This window comes from Theropithecus gelada, chromosome 3, assembly GCF_003255815.1.
Source record: "Theropithecus gelada isolate Dixy chromosome 3, Tgel_1.0, whole genome shotgun sequence".
Taxonomy (NCBI): Eukaryota; Metazoa; Chordata; class Mammalia; order Primates; family Cercopithecidae; genus Theropithecus; species Theropithecus gelada.
In genome coordinates, this window is record NC_037670.1 from 79,343,460 (window position 1) to 79,364,025 (window position 20,566).

A 20,566-nucleotide genomic window follows, 5' to 3' on the forward strand; every position below is an offset into this window, starting at 1 on the left:
TCTACATGTTTTGGGGGCTATGACAGTGGAGAATGTACAGGCAGGGTAGAAAGGGACTTTCAGAAGAGACTAAGTCCATTCACCTGCCTACAGGGATAAGCATGCTTATATATTCCCAGATGAATAAGACTTTTTAAAGATCTCTCAAGTAAGAAATACCACAATCTCTTCTGGGTACCAATTCCTACATTTAGAACATTTATTTCTAGGAAGGTCTTCCCTTGAGTTTAACCATGCTTCAGGGCCAGCTTCATGAGCATTCAAGCTCTGCAGTCACAAAGGGGCTCATGCTCAGAAGGACCACCTACCAGCCCTGCCTGGCTTAATGTTTTGTTGTCACCATCTTGAAATTTTTAATAATTTTACCTCTGAACTTGTGTTTCCTAAATGAACTATGATGGAGCAATGAAGCACATGTATGAAAAGGGAAGATATATGCAGTATGCATGCCCCCTTTCTCCTTTCTGCCTCATTCACATGTAGCCCCATGAGCTCTGAATTCCTGTGGCCCCGTGATGAATAGGGGTTCAGGGAGACTCAAAGCAACTCAAAGGACGGCATGTTATGTCTAGACTGATTAAGTGGGGACACTGGTAGCCCTGAGAGGCTTTCCATGAGAACCAGATACATTTTGAATAAAGAAGGAAGGCAACAGAGTTCAAAGCAACAGGAATGACTGAAGAAGCCCATTGTATCTTTTCTTACTCCTGTTACTTCCCCTCTATTACCGAGTCACTTACAGTGAAAATGATAACATAGAAGGAAAGAAAAAGAATGATACATAGTTCCTTTCCCTTTCAGTTCTTCCTTTCTCATCAGTAAGCTGAAGGTAGAGAGCACAGGAAGATAGGCACACATCAACAAATGCAATAAAAAGTTAAGTCTGGTGATTCCACAGTTCTATAAGAACAAAACACTTGTGTAAGTACAAGCTACAAAATATAAATTGTGTAATTTTGTTGATTCTGCATATGAGTCTAATGCTGTCATATTTGTATTTCAAAGAGGCACTGCACATTACAAAGACCAATGGTAAAATTCACACTAACAATTTAAATTTTTAATTTTTCTTACTTAGAACATAAAATAGCAAATAAAAAACGCCATGACAAGTCAGGAGAGACACTGCAGAAACAAAAATGCTTTGCTTTTAGTACCTGTTTTAACAGCACTTTAGCACCTTTTCCCCTAATTTTTGAACAAGGAGGTCTGTGTTTTCATTATGCACTAAGCCCCGCAAATTACGTAGCTGGCCCTGACTCGCTTCCTCATGCTCCAGATTACATCCACTGCATCTATTCTTCGAGGTCACCATTTGTTAGTTTTCACCCTTTCCTTCGTTCATCTACACCACAAATATTGACTGCTCTGTGCTCAGGCACTGTGTCAGGTACTGAGGACACAAAAAGGAGTAAGATATTATCATTCCCCTTAAGTGTAGTTGTGAAGATGGACAAATAACCATGGAAAGTTAATAAGACTGGGCCAGGTGTGATGGTTCATGCCTTGTAATCCCAGCACTTTGGGAGGCCAAGGCAGGTGGATCACTTGAGGTCAGGAGTTCAAGAACAGCCTGGCCAACACGGTAAAACTCTGTCTCTACAAAAAATACAAAAAAATTAGTTGGGCATGGTGGCATGTGCATGTAATCCCAGCTACTCGGGAGGCTGAGGCAGGAGAATCGCTTGAACCCAGGAGGCGGAAGTTGCGGTGAGCTGAGATCGCACCATTGCACTCCAATCTGGGCAACAGAGCAAGACTCTGTCTAAACACACACACACACACACACACAAAACTGATCTTGCATGACTTTAGTGAGGACAATAAATAATAAACATAAAATGTACAAATCACTTCTAGTAATGATTGCTAACCTTTAGCACTCTATTTAATTATCTCATTTACTTCCTATTACAACTTATTGGGTAGGTCCTATTATTGTTTCCATCTTACAGCTACAGAAGAGAGATTTAGAACAGTTAAGAAATTGAACCACAGTGATTTTGTCACTAAGTGATGGAACCAATAAATGAAGTCACTCAAACCCGTTTGACTACGAAATCTGAGTTCATAAGTGACAGCTATCATTCTTATTAATATAATCCTAACCATTATTTATTTTCTAGTATTACAGTTGTGTCTCCATTTCTAGTTTCTCAAAGGTGAATTTTAGTTGCAATTTTGTCAATCAACTTATAATATATCATTCACCACTAAACAAAAATGTGTATTCTTTTTTTTTTTTTGAGGTAGAGTCTAGATCGGTCCCCAGTCTGGAGTGCAGTGGCGCGATATCAGCTCACTGCAACCTCCGCCTCCCAGGTTCAAGCGATTCTCCTGCCTCAGTCTCCCGAGTAGCTGGGATTACAGGCATGCGCCACCACGTCCAGCTAATTTTGTATTTTCAGTAGAGATGAGGTTTCCCCATGTTGGTCAGGCTGGTCTCAAACTCCTGACCTCAGGTGATCCACCCACCTTGGCCTCCCAAAGTGCTGAGATTACAGGTTTGAGCCACCATGCCCAGCCCAAAAATGTATACTCTAACTTTTTCCAATTTACTTATTAACAGTTTGGTTAGCACATAAAATATAGCTTCTTCTTTTTCTTTTTTTAATCTGACAACCATCTGACCTAACTGTAGAAAATTCAATTCAGCTAATAAAACTGTGGTTTTGAAAATTACATTCATGATCTTATTCACTAAAACATAGGCAGACAGACCTGTGTCCAAATCCTGGCTCTACAGCCAGGGTTTCAGAAAAGTACTTAACTCTTAAAGCCTAAATTTTCCCATAGGTAAAATGGGGATGGAAACACTACTTTAACTACCTCATTGGCCCATGCTTAAGAGTAAATAATTCTTACAAAACACTTAAAATAACACCTGGGACCTAATAACCACTCAAAAAATTGTTAGTTTTACTATTACTATTTTTAGTTCTCAAATCTAGGTTTTAAAATGGATTTGAAATGATTTCCCCTTGAAATGTTTTCCTCCAATACGAAGAACTAAGTTCAAGGGTCTCGTAATTTCCGAGACATGTATTTTTTTTTGGTAAATAAAAGCACACAAAAAGTCCCCCAGAATGGCCTGTGGTGGTCACATATACCTCTACAATTCAAAGGATCTCAGATGTTTTAATTTAAATAATCCTTTCCTGAAAATGCCAAATACTACCCTCATTTTTTCTCTTTTCAATCTAAACTGCCTATTCTAGGATTAAGGGTAAAACAGTTTATAAACTACACATAAAGAACTCTATAAATGTAAGGAACTATTCACATCAGTTTTAGCGAGGCTATCTCCATTCTCTCTAACCTTTGAAGTGACACTTAAATTTAAGAAGGTTGAGCAAATTAAAATGGCCGAAGTGTTTTCTCTGGCGAAAAAGGAAAGGATTAGCTAATCTGAAGGTTACTGCCATCATCCAGACTGTCAAATGACTGTTTCCCTGGCCTCTAAGTGATTGAAGAACACATAAAAAGTAGACTGGACCACATAAAAATTGACTATATACCTATTCTTAAAATAGCTCTACAGAAAAAGGCCTTTGTTTGACATTTGTACTATGGTTTAAAGACAAGGAAAACAGCATTTTTGTAAAAAATCAAACCCTTATTTGATACCTTAGAAAACCTGATAGCCATGTGGTATCTTCCTAAAACTGAAACTTCAATAATGCTGGCTGTTCCCACCATAGGCTTTCAGGTCCTTACCAATTCTTGAGTGTCTTCTTGTAGCGGCAGAAATGCCGCTTCCAGAATCGCAACCTGGTCAGCACTAAGCTTCTGCCACAGCCCGATCAGCAGAATCACCAAATGGGTGGCACTCTTCAGCCTGGTGAATGACTGGAACAGATTGCCTTGGTTTTCCTCCACTGCATCTGCTAGAGCGATTACCTGCAGATATTACAAACTTTGGTTAGGGATAATTTCACAATTCTTGAGCCCTCAACAAATTACGTCTGGCACACTTTTGTTTTTCTTTAACATAACTTGATGAACTTTGTCTTCCACAAACACAAGCTATGTTGAGTAATAAAAGAGTTATCATTCATCTGCTCACTTCCTTCTTTAAAAAAAAAAATGCCCACAGTAATTCCAAATCTATATGGCCAGAAGTGGAAAATATCCACGAAATAAGCTTAGCAGGAACAGGGTTCAGTGTCTGCTTTGCCATCTATTGACCTTCTTCAATATATGGTAATATAAGTAACCTTGAATAAAGTTATCACAGTCTTTATTACCAGCCACATAGATTAATCAGTTTAAACATTCTCAGAAGAATAATTGCATTTGCCTTGTAGTTCAAAATAACTTCATTACACTTTTTTCAGAACATTGTCTTCCTCTAATATTAGTCTTTAGATGCTACATGGTAATGGGATATCTAATATTTCTTTATTATATTTAAAAGGTAGATAATGTTCAAACATTTGACCAGTTGAGTAATGTCATTTTTAACACAAATGTCAGGCACCAGCCCACGGGGACCTGAAAGAAAAAAAAAAAGTTCAGGGTGTGTTAGCTTTTCAATGCCAAATCTACTTAGGATAAAATTGGCAGGAGTGAGTAGAATTGACTTTTTTTCATCCTTTTGAATAATCCTGTGGAAAAAAGAACTAAAGCAACAATTGGATGAAACATTCAAAACTGCCCATTGGTGTTTTATTTTAGTTTAATGTCTTGGTGAATTCTGTGCTCATTAAAAGTAATGAACTGACTGCCGCAGAGGCTCAAGGCGTCTGACAGTCCCCAGAACAGCATTAGTAAAAGCCAGGGCCACATGAGCTCCTTTCTACAAGCCCCCACCAGCTTGGGAGACCGGAGTTCAGATGAGTCTCAGAAGTCTGGTGCAGATGATCCATTTGGTGATATTTCATGGTTTATTGACACGGGCTCAAAGGGCTTGTTAAAAAATCATCATTCAAACAAGTAGAATGTACAGCTGTGTGGTCTCCCAAATTCCATGTTGGGAGAGGGGCTGTACAGAAAGAGCCCTCAGAGTGTCTCGGAGACACTAGAAAAGAGATGTAGACAGAGCAACTGAAGGTCCTTGCCTGAAATCGCTGGGGTGACCAAGATTCTTTGCCACTTGGCTGAGGGCTTGCAGGAGTTATAAAAGGCAATCACAATTCACATTTAGCTCTACAGGGAGGCATGGGAGTTTAAATGAAGACTACCATAACTTAAAGTGCATTACTTGCTATGCGCCTAGTACTGTGCTACTTCCCAATTACATTCAAAAGAAGTACACAATATCTTACAGTCCACAAGGATCTTATACTTTGCTGGAAAGAAAACATACATACACAACCAATTAGTGGGAAGAAACATTACTATAATAATGTCCTAATTGTGCAGAACAGAAAGTAAGTGTGAAAGAAGTTAGCAAAGGGACGGATTACTGTGGGCCAGAGTTAATATCCCTGGGGCCTCTTTTACTCAAACGGAGCTTGGAACTCATCCCTTCCCCATTACTTCAAGAAGTCCCCTTGAAGAGATGGTAAGAGCCCACTTTCCTTAAACTAAAACACCTGGAATCGTGTTCCTCCCCCACCCCCACCGTGATTCCAATGGACTCCTGTTAAAGTCTGAGTTTATACTCTTTTTCTTCCTGTGAATGTTACCAATTAAGCCTCATTGTGGGGCCATCACATTATGACGCAGATGCTTATTGTCAAAAAGTCCAAATCATACAAGGATCAAGGTCATAAACACCCACTGAATGCCAGATATGTGCAAGAATTTGCGGGAAGTACTATAGGGAATTCAATGGTGACAGATCTAATCTCCACCTTCAAAGAGTTTGTAATAGAGAAAGGAAAATAGGTCGAGGAGGCAAATATTGACCACATAAGGAAGACCCTATAGGCTATAAAGGAGAATTCCACTAACATTGCGATTATTATGTGAATAACTATCCCTCCAATTAATTGAACATAGGCCACAGGCCAAGCATTCTGCCCTGTGCCATACAGGTATCAGTGTCTTCAATCCTCACATCTCCCCTGCAACTTAGTTGACATTTTCTTTCACAGATGAGAACTCTGAGGCTCAGGAAATATAAGGTATTTGCTCAGGACTGTACGCAGGGTGTGCAAACTGTGCTCGAGCTTTGACGGGCCCGAACTTGTTTAATGCTCTGCTGTCTCTGCCTTGAAATTCTTAGTAATTTTATTTTTGAGCTTGCATTTTGCAAGTAAAATTGATGGGGCAATGGAGCATGCACAGGTGCAGAGGAATCATACTTACATTTAAAACTGCATTAATATAACGATTAATGGTAAAATTCATGCTAATTATTCAAAATTTTAGTTTTTTCTTACTTAGAAAGCTACTATAAAAGAAAATAAGAAAACACCATCAGAAGCTGTGAAAGAGACAGTACTGAAGAAAACAAAAAGCTTTGTATTTTAGTGGTTGTTTTAGCAGCCCTTTCTTCCTGCCTGTTGAACAAGGGCCCCTCATTTTCATTTTGCACTGGGATCCACAAAATAAGTAATCAGCCTGACCATCACCTAATAGATGAAAGAACAGGATTCAAACTTCGGAGTCTGTCTCACTCCAAATCTTGTTTGGGACCTTATGCACGTTGTAGGTTCAGAGATGGGCATACTACTACTAGCTGAGTGTAGGGGGCCTTAGGAAGGAAGAGGTAGAGAAAGAAGCAGTGGTATGCCAGAACTAGCTCATTCAGCTCCTCCCACATCAGGAGAAAGAACCTATTGTTCAGTTTTCAGAAATTTTGCAAGCCAGCTGTTACACATGGCCATTACTAACAATTAAATCACATAAACTTAAAACTAAATAAATTATATTTAAAACAAAGGTAATAAATACTCAACATTCATTACTTCCTATTATTATCTGGTCTCTTGAGGTTATTTGGGCCTATTGTATCCATATGTTGGAAACACTTTGCAATGGGCTACGGTTTACATTTCTTCCCAACTCTGCATTCACGGACCTCACATTGGTAGCCTGAAATCAGCCATGGTGGAAGTATTTACTACATGAAAATCCACAAAAGTTACAAAGTCAGTCTTCCTACCCTTCCCCTTCTTCCCCAGAAAGTCTCTTGTTATCTATTTACTAGCACACCAGTGAGAAGAGGTATCTGCAATTTGTCCTAAGAATAGATGTTGAAGGCTGGGTGCAGTGACTCATGCCTGTAATCCCAGCACTTTGGGAGGCCAAGGTGGGCGGATCACGAGCTCAGGCATTCGAGACCAGCCTGGCCAACATGGTGAAACCCCGTCTCTACTAAAAATACAAAAATTAGCTGGGCATGGTGGCATGTGCCTGTAATCCCAGCTACTCGGGAGGCTGAGGCAGGAGAATCACTTGAACCAGGGAGTCAGAGGTTGCAGTGAGCCGAGATTGTGCCACTGCACTCCAGCCTGGCGACAGAGTGAGACTCCATCTCAGGGAAAAAAAAAAAAAGAATAGATATTGAATAAGGCCAGTTTAGGCACAGTGTCTGATGACATTAAAAAGGTAAGCTGGGCACTGTTGTAGAGAAACCAAAATGTCACAGTGAAAGCATGCACTTAACTCTGTAGGCACTGGGGAGCCACAAAGTATTTTGACTGTGGGTGTTACTTGATGGAGGCTGCACTCTAAGCAGCTATCAGAGCATAACAAAAATTGGGGGCATTTTCTGGACTTAAAGGATGCTTTTATGCACGTTCCTCACTATCAAGGGAAAATCCTCACTAAGTGCAACAACATGTCAGTTCATGGACCCACCCAACTCGCTAAACACAGCTGTGATGGAAGAATGACTTCTCAGTGAGACAGCAGCCCAAGCCACAGGATCTTTCCTGAGCAAGGCCCAAAATATATCAATTGGAGAGAAGCGTCGTCTAAGTCTCAGTCTCATTGGATATATTCCTGTGCCATTGTGGAAAGAGTCTGCTATCCCCAAATGGTCACAGAAACTGGAAAGAAATGGGATAAACAATTCCTTATGTAAATTACCCCCAAGGAAAATCTTCCTGACCTACTGGCCAGCATGAAATACTAAACAGATCTCCATGTTCTCAATTTAGTTTTACACGTAACAGCCAGGTTTACTGTGTTCCCCATAAGAGCCAAATGAATTTAACAGAATTAACATAGTAAAAAGAGCTGGAAAAACTACACCCATCAGGATTCAGATCTCTGAGACCAAGGCCTAGAAGATCTCGACGCTCACCTGGAACTGAGAAATGAGGCCAACCAGCTGCTAGGACTTAAATTTGAGGGAGAGCAATTTTTCAGGGTGCATCACTGGCTGAGCAAGATGTGTGTTCCCTAGTGTTCAACTGAACTACAGAAAGGGAGGGGTCTAGGAAATAATAAATGCTAACGATCTCAAGCACAATGTGTTGATGGCCTTTGCTTTGCTTTTTCAAATTGAAGGTTTCCAAATAAAATGGAGACCCCAAAGGACATCTCTGTCCAACTGCCATATCAGTTGATGCCAAAGTAATGAGGCAGAGGCCCAGGGAGCTGCTTGCAGGAAAACGCTCAACTCATAAAGTGAGTGTGAAATTAATCCCAAATACTTCCAGCTGCCAAGATAGGCTCTAAAATTGGTTACAGGAAAGCAGCAGCAGCAACAGAAGAGTAGACATGAATCATACTGTGTGAACACGGACACGTCCAATTTCTTCACCTAAACTTACCATTGAATCTGCCTCCAAATTTCACGTGTGGCACTACCACTGCCTAAACACTACATTGTTTAGCTGTCATTTCCTGAGGCCTGATTGTGGGCCAGGCACTGTGTGCAGGGCTGTCATACCCAGATTATCATGTGGTCCTCATGACAACCCTCTGATATAGGAACTGCTGACCCCCTCTCCCCCCACTTCCCGATGAGGAAACAGAAGCTTACAGACATTTAAACACACTGCCTGTGGTCATAAATAAGGGAAGAGAAGGGCTAGGATTCTAATCCTGTCTTCTGATTTCCTACTGGGTGCCCTTTCTTCTACACCAATATACCAATGATACATTCAGCCACATAATATAAACTAATGTACAAATTATACATTCAGCCTCATAAAATAATCCAGTGAATTTTCATCTTGATAATTAAGCAAAGATACTAAGAAAGAACACTACTAATATATTACATCCACGATAGGCATATGTGCTTTAGTTATGCTTTCCTATTGCTGCAGCTTTACACATGAGGTCCATGCGAATTGCCTGGTTTCTGCACAAAGTTGCGTGGTACTGCCCAAAGTTACATTATAAAGGAAATTCGTTCATAACTTGTAAGAATGGGAAGTTAACATGCTAAGGTTTTTCCTTAACAAAGAGAATTTTATTATGTTCCATATAGCTCAAAAATATGAAGATTTTAGAAAACAGACATTTTCTATGCCAACTCCTTTAGTGAAGCTACTTTTTTCAAAGGGATGATTCATTTATTTTCTATAAAATCTCACATTACAATGTTTTCAGTGGTCTGAGCAGGTTAATGTTTTGTAATAATAATTGTCAACAGTTATTGAGGGCTATCTAGGAGCCAGGGACTGTCCTAACCTCTTTACAGAAATAATCTCATTTAATTCTAAAAAAATACTGTGAGGTATATACTGTCATTGCTCCCATTTTAAAAACAAGACCAGAGAAGTACAGAAAGTGTCAAACAGTAAGCAGTAGAGCCAGAATTCATATACAAGCAATCTGACCCAAGAAACATTACTATGAAGCACTGCCTGCATTAACCTTCTGCCTATATATCAGTCTCATCATGTGCAATATGTGAAACTAATTCTACCAAGAGCTCCCCAATGGGAGGTTTCAGCTTTGTTGATCTTCCAATACCTGATAGATGAATGAGTTAAGAAAATGACATTCGCCGGGCGCGGTGGCTCAAGCCTGTAATCCCAGCACTTTGGGAGGCCGAGACGGGCGGATCACGAGGTCAGGAGATCAAGACCATCCTGGCTAACACGGTGAAACCCCGTCTCTACTAAAAATACAAAAAAAAAAACTAGCCGGGCGAGGTGGCGGGCGCTTGTAGTCCCAGCTACTCGGGAGGCTGAGGCAGGAGAATGGCGTAAACCCAGGAGGCGGAGCTTGCAGTGAGCTGAGATCTGGCCACTGCACTCCAGCCTGGGCGACAGAGCGAGACTCCGCCTCAAAAAAAAAAAAAAAAAAAAAAAAGAAAATGACATTCTTGTGATATGGACGAATTTATACATCCCCTAGGGAAGAATGCAATAGGCTGTGCTGGAACAGGCAATGTCCTGGGAATCAAGGATATGGAGCTTCTAGTCCTGGCTTTGCTACCAAGCAGTTTTATGTCAGTGTTCATCAATTTACTTCCATTTTCTGGGCTCTAGTTTCATCACCTTTAAAACGTAGGAAACATGATCTCTAACATCCAGCACAGCTATAAGTGTCTGATTCAAAAAATTTTAAATTACTTTTGGATGATGTATTGTTTTGAATTATCCACGCCACTTCTTCCCCTCTATTTGCACACATAATAGGATTCTTGTTGACTTGGGGGTTTTATCTATAAAAGAGCATCATGAATATTTTTCTTTAGCTAATTCATAGGATTATGAAAATTAAATGAGAGGGGTAAAAAGACGGACAATAACAAGTGCTGGCAAGGATGTGGAGAAATTGGAACCCACGTACATTGCTGGTGGAAATATAATACAGTACAGCTTCTATGCTAAACAGGCTGGCAGCTCCTCAAAAAGTTAAACATAGAGTTACCATATGACCCAGAAATTCCACTTCTAGGTATACACCCAAGAGAAATGAAAATACATGTCCATTTAAAAACTTGCTCATGAATAGTTATAGCAGCATTACTTATAATAGCCAAAAAGTAGAAACAACTCAAATGTTCATCAACAGACAAATGGATAAACAAATGTGGCATATTCATATAATGAAATATTGTTCAGCCATAAAAAGAAACCAAGTACTTATACATGCTACAAAATGGATGAATCTCGAAAATGTTATACTAAACGAAAGAAGCCTATGACAAAGGAACACATATTGTATGATTCCATTTGCACAAAATACCCAGAATAGGTAAATCTGTAAACACAGAAAGTAGATTAATAGTTGCTTAGGGCTGGGGGTAGGTGGTAAATAGGAGGAATGGGAAGTGACAGCTAATGGGTGTTCGGTATCTTTTAGGAGGTGTTAAAATGTTCTAAAATTAGACTATGGTAATCGTGGCACAACCCTGTGAATAACACTAAAAATCATTGAAGTATACTCTTTAAATGACTGAATTGTAATATATGTAAATAATATCTCAATAAAGCTGTGAAAATAGTAAAAGAATAAAAGATACTTTGCAAGTATAATTCCTGTAAGGTAAATAAATAAACACAAAGACATCTTTACTTAGGCAACAATTTTGATATATTAATGGCCATACCATATTGCAACTAGGGCTTAATTACCTTAAGGATGATGGAATAACCATGTGACTCTGGAGTCAACCACATCTAACTATGACTACTGGTAATGCTACTTATTAGCTGTACAGCTTTTGGCTAGTTACCTCACCTCCCTCAAACTTAGTTTTCTCACCTACAAGACAATACTCAATAAAAGCTAGTGAACATTCGTGCTGTTCATTTCTAATTGGTTGGGCTCCTGGTTACTATTTCTTAAGATTGTCTATAGTTTAGGGTTCATTTCAGTTTAGTAACACCAGGAAAATTCTGCTTTTTCTATTAGATTAATAATGACATTGAAAAAGAAAGACTCTTCTGCTTGAGGCAATCTACCAACTACTACCTCCCAAAGTTAGGCAGGATAGCTGATCACCCTGCACTGTACCCTGACCCTCACTCTGTGGTCACTCAATGAAACAGTGTTCATTTTACAGCTAAGTTTAATCAAGTTTCAAAGCCTGATTAAAAGCTTGTAAGTTACTCAACGTTGGATTTCCCTTTAACTACTCCTTTAGCAATACTATTAAAACAAGCACACACAGACACACAACTTTGCCTGGTATGACTTGTTCTCTAGAAATCCTCTGAGGCTTGTTAACTTAGGGAGCCAGACATTGCTTGTTCTTCGTTTATACCTTACTGAAAATGTTAGAAAATTTGGTGATTTGAATAAAATGTTTCTCAAGTACGCCATGAAAAGCCATAGAAAATCAAAACTCAAGCTCAAAAAGCCCAGAAAATTCCAGTGTAAAAATATCAACTGGTAAGACCCCAACATGACCACAATTTTCCAGTACGAGGTACACATTGGGTGTCCCATAAATGCTGGGTAAATTGATGAACTTCAAAGTCAGTCCACTTAAAGATACAGTGCAACTATATTTTTTCTGCTTCTTAAATCCTGGACACACTGAATCAGGCACTGTCAGGCTCCCAATCTGAATGGAACCCAAGTGATGTCACATGGAAACAACAGACCTACCTCAATATATCTGTCATCTACTTTTTAAAAAATTGCTCCAGGTCACCTTTAGCCAGAGCTTCCTAAACACCAAACAGACAGCTCTAATGACTGCTGAAATGAATTTATTTTTCAGATGGCAGCCCTTTGGGTGGAAAGGCGCATGCTTAGTCTAAGAGAGAATTGGAAGCAGACAAGAAATAGGGCATACTTCCCTCTCAACAATGTTGTTTGTGATGGCATTTGCTACAGATTCCAACATGGCAAAGGGTTTGCAATAAGGAAAAAAGAAAAGATTTTACCAGGGCTAAGCTTTTACTTTGGATGAAATGATCCAATTTGTATCCAAAAGAATTGTTCTTTTACCAAAAACGATGAAATAGGGCTCAAAATGAAAAAGAAATGGCATGGAGATGATTTAAATGCCAAACAGGCATGTAAGAAGCATTTGGGTAGTAAGCTTATAACTAATCCATTCATTACCTACATGCATTCATTACCTCTGTGCTGAACTTATGACTACATAAAAGAGAATCCTGAGGCTTTTACTTTGAAGGCATAGCAAGAATCTAATTCTTAGCTGTTTTTGCTACCATATTATTTTGTATTAATAGGACAGTGAACTGGATTTCATTCTATTGCACTTCACTTGGGAAAGAAAACCTGAGATTCCCTTTTAACATGCGTTTAGCTTAAATTCGCAAACCAAAACCAGGATCAGAATACTTTTTTTTTTTTTTTTGGAGATGGAGTCTCGTTCTGTTGCCCAGGCTGGAGTGCAATGTCGTGATCTCAGCTCACTGCAACCTCCACCTCCCGGGTTCAAGTGATTCTCCTGCCTCAGCCTCCTGAGTAGCTGGGATTACAGGCACCCACCACCACGCCTGGCTAATTTTTTGTATTGTTAATAGAGACAGAGTTTCAACATGTTGATCAGGCTGGTCTCAAACTCCCGACGTCGTGATCTGCCTGCCTCAACCTCTCAAAGTGCTGAGATTACAGGCGTGAGTCACCGCGCCCGGCCCAGAATACATTTTTAATCATAGTATCATTTTGGGTAGCCATTAAGACAACTGCAAAAGTGTACCCATTCAGTAAAAAACTTCAGTCGCAAAAATCATTTGTCTTCATAAAAAGAGACCTGCTAATGAGCTAAACTACCTGATCCTTCAAAACACTAAGGTATGATCGTGTGACTCTTAGAAGTCACAATGGTTTTTCTGGTCTATGATTACAATTTTCCCGGACACCAATCCACACTTGCAAAATGCCTTGAGAATGCACATAAAAACGGTTTTAGAAAAACAAATTATTTCTGAGAAATTTCTTTATAATATATATAGCACAACTCTTTTTTTCTTTTTTAATGTTCTTCTGAGAAGAATATAAAAGGTAGGCAGTGTTGGAATATAGACTTTGGCTAGGACTTTCAAAATATATACCATTGATACATAAAAATGTTAAATGAGAGAGACAATAAATCATTTATAAGTGACACAGAGACAAATTTTGCTATTTCTGCAAAGTTTATTCACCAAATAGACATGTAACTTAATCAGCTGAAAGGAAACGAACTCCAATGCTTGGCTAATATAAAGTTTTAAAAATACAACTGATCTCAAGCCTGATTACTATTTTTACCTTTTTTCCCCCCTGGCTGACCAAATTTTTACCCCTTTCCATAAAATTATCTTCCTATAGCCAAGTGAAACCCCAATTTAAAAAATAATAATTGATGAAATCAGGCTGTAAAAAGAAGAATGAATGTTCTCTGGACTATGGTTACTCATTGAACAGATCGCTATTAAAGCTGGAATCTATGGTTGGCAATGTCGAAGCTCATTTTACAAGCCCTAGAGAATGCCACAGTTATCACTCTCCAAAAACAACATCTACAAGGTCTGATCTGAATAGTTTCTAAGTTTAGAATGTTTCAGGCCACATTCCTACATGCAGACATGTCAGTAATTATGTAACCACCCACACTGCCTCTAGTGCCATCTCCAATGAACAGAAATGATGGATAGATGGGCAGTTGGCTGGGTGTCCTAAAAGCATTCCTTTAGCTAAGGTAGCAAGTGCTAAGACACATTATTACATGTGATCAGTTAGGGCACGCTCCCAAAAAGGCACAAAGGGAGGCTGGAGACCCCAAACAATGCTGGTGACACTGCCAATCATTTCCTTGGTTCCAGAGTTTACGAGGTGAAAGTGACATTTTCACAATAGAGTGAAATTGTTGAGGCTTTTCTATGAATCTTCTTTTAAAACATCTAGTTTTTTCAGAGGGTCTACTTCTCTTCAATATTTGTAGTTTTTATATATTTTTGCTTTCTTAGATAAAATAGTTACACCACTACTATCTGGTAGTTCTTTGGCAAAATATGTAAATGTCTATACGGCTCAGACCACGTGGAAATAATACAAAAGGCAATGAGGCGAGCTGCCTGGTTTCAGATGGAGTGAAACTAGGGTAAACTGTGGGTTATTTTTACAATCACAGGCTATTGGAACATTATAATTGGAAGTTGCCTTGGTGAAGATATGTTATGCCCGATTTCTACTGTGCTATACATTCCCCCAGGTCAGAGACTATTTTATTGTTTGCTGTACCCTCCTACAGTCTCTGGCTCACAGCAGGCATTCAATGAATGTTTGTAATACTAAAGTAAATTTAAAATTCTGATGACTCAGTAGCACAAGAGTATCCATTAAGATGGTAATTCACAGGACTACTACTTGGACAAGCGAAGTAAATGCCTATACTCCAGGTAAACAAGACTAAAGTCTCTCATTTTTGAAAAGTTTTTGCAGGCTATGATATTCATTGGGTCTACCACAGGTTGTAAATAACTGGGCTCTAAATCCATACCTTCCACATGTATTATATTACAATGAATTCTAAATTCATTCAAGTCTTTACTGCTGAGTTTACTGCAAGTGTTATGAAGTCTGTAATGTAACTTTAAAATACATCACAGAGCCATATGATGTAAGCATAGGAGTCAGTTTTAAGTGCACTCTAGAGAAGAGTTTCTCATCCTCCTCGTTAATGACATTTAGGGCCAGATAATTCTTTGCTGTCAGGGCTGTCCCAGGTACTATATGAGGTTTTTTTTTTTTTTTTTTTTTTTTTGAGACGGAGTCTCGCTCTGTCGCCCAGGCTGGAGTGCAGTGGCCGGATCTCAGCTCACTGCAAGCTCCACCTCCCGGGTTCACGCCATTCTCCTGCCTCAGCCTCCCAAGTAGCTGGGACTACAGGCGCCCGCCACCTCGCCCAGCTAGTTTTTTGTACTTTTTAGTAGAGACGGGGTTTCACCGTATTAACCAGGATGGTCTCGATCTCCTGACCTCGTGATCCGCCCGTCCTATATGAGGTTTATCTGCATCCCTGTACTCTACACACTAGATGCCAATAGCATCTCTCATTACCAGTTGTGACAACCAAAAAACGTCTCCAGACATTGTCAAATGTCTCCCAAGGGGCAAAATCACCCCGGGTTGAGATCCATTGTTCTAGAGTCAGTGCGATTGTGCTCAAAACAGTTATCTTTCTCATCAGCAGCAAAGTCCACAAGCAGAGGTGCTACCACAAGGAATTAGGCTACTAGCATCTCCAGCAACACTGGAGACTTTTTCATTCCATAATAAATGTCAGAAATGGATTTTGATTGATGATCAGAAGTTTGATAGTCAGCATTATAGATACTAGAATTGGTTCACTGGCAAAAATTAATGATATTAAAGACACGTGGATTGACTGAATATTTTTATACTCAGACTCTCCTTTGCATGAATAGGGTATATGAATTCCAGCAAGACACTGATGGGATGGGGTCCAAATGTTCCTGTGTCTTGACTTTGGGAAGCAGATTTCCAGCTACTTGATGTCCATTACAAGGGAAAAAAGACGCTGCCTTTGATTATTGTCCAATCTGCCCCAATGGAACCTTTCCAGAAAGGTGGTAGTCTAGTACCTAAAGGGCAGCTGGGCCTTCACCCAGTCTGCAGTATAGGCTATATGAATTGTCCCATGCTTATAAATGTTTATTTAATAAATGTCTTCATACGTGACAAAATTAGGCATGAGATATACTTTCATTAGAATCAGGGAGAGAGGTTTGGGGGAAGACACTCATTCTCATTTACCTCAAGCTTTTTGATGGCTATGATTACTTACCGAAAAGAATTTAAGATTTGTGTGTGACTAAATTGGCAAAGGTAGTGTGCCACATCGAGTGTGTGCTAAGTGATGGGGATACATGCGTTTTAAGAGCTACCTGCGTCCAAGTGATCTCACTGTTCAGTCCATGGGGAGGGGGGAGGGGGGAGGGATTGCATTGGGAGTTATACCTGACGTAAATGACGAGTTGATGGGTGCTGACGAGTTGATGGGTGCAGCACAGCAACATGGCACAAGTATACATATGTAACAAACCTGCACATTATGCACATGTACCCTAGAACTTAAAGTATAATTAAAAAAAAAAAAAAAAAAAAAAAGAGCTACCTGCAAAGAACCAACAGTCTCACAACAAAAATAGGCCAGGCGTGGTGGTTCACAGCTGGAATCCCAGCACTTTGGGAGGCCAAGGCAGGTGATCACTTGAGGTCAGGTGTTTGAGACCAGCCTGACCAACACGGCAAAACCTAGCCTCTACTAAAAATACAAAAATTAGCTGGGCATGATGGCACATGCCTGTAATCTCAGCTACTCAGCAGGCTAAGGGATGAGAATCACTTGAACCTGGGAGGCGGAGGCTGCAGTGAGCCAAGAATGCACCACTGCACTCCAGCCTAGGCGACAGAGTGAGACTTTGTCTCAAAAAGAAGAAGAAGAAGAAAACCAAGAGGAGAAGGGTTAGGCAACTTGATGAAAATCACACAGCAATGCCAAGATTCAAACTAGGTATCTTTAAAACCTACAAAGCCCAAGCATTTTCCACTGTGCCATACTGTACCCTTCAACACACACACACACACACACACACACACACACACACACACACACCCCTAAACTAGATGATAAGTGCTATACAAATGGCTATCAGGTTAAGTGAGTATGAGAAATACCTATAAATGACTCCTCCCCAACAACTGATTTTCTGGGGTGAAGGGCCCACAGATTCCTTTGTTTGTCCCTCTTTTAAGTAAACCTACATTTGAATGTTTGAATGCCTTTGGTTCATAACAACATTCAAGTCCTGCACATTACTCCTATTGTTTCTCATCTACATCTATGTTACCTGCCTGGCCCTGTAGTCATTTGAGTTTGTAACCACTTCAGTAATCATAGACTCTAAACATTAAAAACAAAAACAAAAACAAAAAAAAACTATAATAGGTATGGAAAAACAGATTATCCTCATCGTAAGTGATTAAACTGAATCTGGGCTCTGGTAATTTAACTCCAGGAGGGTTCTCGACATCCTTAAGCTTCAGTTTTCTCCTTTGTAAAAGACAAGTATGTGGCTTGAAGATTAAATGAGACACAACATAAAATGTATTTGTCACAGTGGCTAGCACATAGGAAGCATACAATAAAGGTTAACATTATTATTATTATTTATTATTCCCTGGCTAAACACTCACCCAAGATATTCTTTTTTTTTTTTTTTTTTTTTTGAGGTGGAATCTTGCTTTGTCACCCAGGCTGGAGTGCAGTGGTGCAATCTTGGCTCACTGCAGCCTCCACCTCCCAGGTTCATGCCTCCTGAGTAGCTGGGATTATAGGCATTCGCCACCATGCCCAGCTAATTTTTTTTGCATTTTTAGTAGAGATGGAGTTTCAACATGTTGGCCAGGCTGGTCTCAAACCCCTGGCCTCAAGTGATCCACCCACCTCAGCCTCCCAAAGTGCTGAGATAACAGGCATGAGCCACCACGCCCAGCCCAACGTATCCTTTAATAAAGCAAAATAAATGTCATATACATATACAAAAAATGTCATATACCTGAAGACAATAATAACACTTCCTTTTGCCTCTTCATCTCTAGTTTATACAATCCCAATAATTTCAATACCTCTTCATGGGATTGATTTTGTACATAAAATACATACATTATTTACCAAAGTGTGTGACATAATCTCCACATCGTCTCTCTCAAAGCACCCTGTATGTCCCCTTCTACTATATCCATCACATTTAGAATGACTTGCTTAATACATGTAAGCTCTGTGAAGGCAGGGACTGTGTCTCATCTTATTTACTACTGTGTCCCCAGCATATAGCATAGGGCCTAACACATAGTAAGGCTCAACAAATATTTGTTCAGTTGAACTGAATTAAATCCCACTTGGTATACCCTAGAAGGGTAGCATATTAGCTTAATATTACTAGCAGAACATTCTCTCAGAAGTAGAGCTAGTATCTAGAATACTAGTTGTGAGGCAGAGCAAATAATAGATTTCCTTAACTCCATAATGCCCTTTGCTTGTTAGGCACCTCTCCCACCCATACACACATTTTTGAAAAACACTTTTAATGGTTTATAAATCAGGACGTGCCACATTTAATATGGTAGCCTTACTTTTTATCCTCAAAAGTTATCTAATCAATAGTGTGCTCTAAAATTAATGTCTTAGAATTCATTCAGTGTATTTTTGTGTGGTATTTTGTGTGTATTTCTTTGGAGTTATACCTCCCAGTGTCTTCATCCAGGAAATAACTGTTCTAAGAATATGCTCTGGCTACCCCTTGTGGGGCATTCTCTCCAATTTACACAGTGATTCCCCTCCCCATACTTCCTAGGTGGGACCTACTGAAGGCCAAGCATGAGTTCCTTCATATGGTCTCTAATGACACTATGCAGTGGGGTTATTAGATCTACTTTGGCTGTGACAAAACTGAGGCCCTGATGGTTTAAGACACTGTCCACAATCATGCAGCAAGATTCAAACCCAAGACTGGCTACCCAACAAAGCCCATGTTCTGTCACTGTCCACACTGCTTTGAAAGAACTCTATGGAGCTAGAAAATTCACTTCCACAAAGTTGTTACTTATTTTCAAATGTAATTATGATTATGACTTCAATGAAAGAAACTGTGCATTCTGGGAAAGCAATAAAGTCTATTTCTTATGAATAGAATAGAAGCTAAATCAATTTAAGAAAAAATAAAATACATGTTTATTCAATCTCTTCAACAAGTATAAATTGAGCACCCACTAGAGTGTCAGCTGCTGCATGAACCTTAATGGAGGAAAAAATGTGGCTCAATGAGCAACTGAAACTGGGGTTAATAAACATTTGTGAGATAGTGACGTTTTTCACAGTTATGAAATAATTCTTAATGACTATCTTTGAAGTGATTTTCAACTATAAAACTAGTCAAAATATAGTCGATATCCATGTATAATTCTAATACAGACCAGAATTAAATAAAACAAAAAGGGACATGATAGTTTTGGTCCTGGCATCGATATTCTCATGTAAAGCTTCTCTGTTAAAACATACAAATAAAATCAAACCAGGCAGGAAAATAAAAAAGAAAAAGAAAAAAGAATGATCTTTATAAACGCAGCAAATAAAGAAAAATCTACAAACCCAAGCAAATGTGGTATGTATAAAACAGATCTTTTCTTGAAATGTCCAAATTTGGATTTGATTGGATAAGAGGCCCCTCTAAACCCATGTATTTATTTCTTCCTTCTAAGTAGCTGAAATAGACTATATGAGGATAGGAGCATCTGATAAGAGAGGTATGAGCAGTCACATCTTAGTTTACTGATATTCAGAATATTTAGATTATATCTCTAGTTTTATACCAGCTATTGCCTGAACAGAGATGAGTGCATCAGGAACGTCTTGGTCATCAACACTACTTTGATAAGTTATTAAATATCCAAGTTTCCCTTCCACCTACTAGAGAAAACTCAATTTCAGCAAAAAAAAAAGCCATAAGTAGTTATTTTTATTTAAAGAAGTCTGTCCTGGCCAGGTGCGGCGGCTCACACCTGTAATCCCAGATCTCTGGGAAGCCAAGGAGGGTGGATCACTTGAAGTCAGGAGTTCAAGACCAGCCTGGCCAATATGGCGAAACCCCATCTCTACTAAAAATACAAAAAATCAGCCAGGGATGGTGGTGCATGCCTATAATCCCAGCTATTCAGGAAGCTGAGGCAGGAGAATCGCTTGACCCCAGGAGGCGGAGGTTGCAGTGAGCCAAGA

General features: G+C 39.5%; 1 protein-coding gene across 18 annotated transcripts in view; it reads right to left on the minus strand.

Annotated features, from left to right (window-relative positions):
- BBS9 (Bardet-Biedl syndrome 9) overlaps window positions 1-20,566 on the minus strand; it is a 783,674-nt gene that overhangs the window by 390,484 nt on the left and 372,624 nt on the right. For 17 of the 18 annotated variants that reach the window (XR_003118601.1, XM_025379701.1, XM_025379706.1 and 14 more), the window contains one exon: window positions 3,718-3,900. The exons of the other annotated variant lie outside the window; for it this stretch is intronic. Coding sequence is in view for 16 of the 17 variants with exons in the window: in XM_025379701.1 (XP_025235486.1) it covers window positions 3,718-3,900 (183 nt within the window). In the remaining variant the exon portion in view is untranslated. The remainder of the gene's footprint in view (window positions 1-3,717; window positions 3,901-20,566) is intronic. 18 annotated transcript variants of the gene reach the window in all.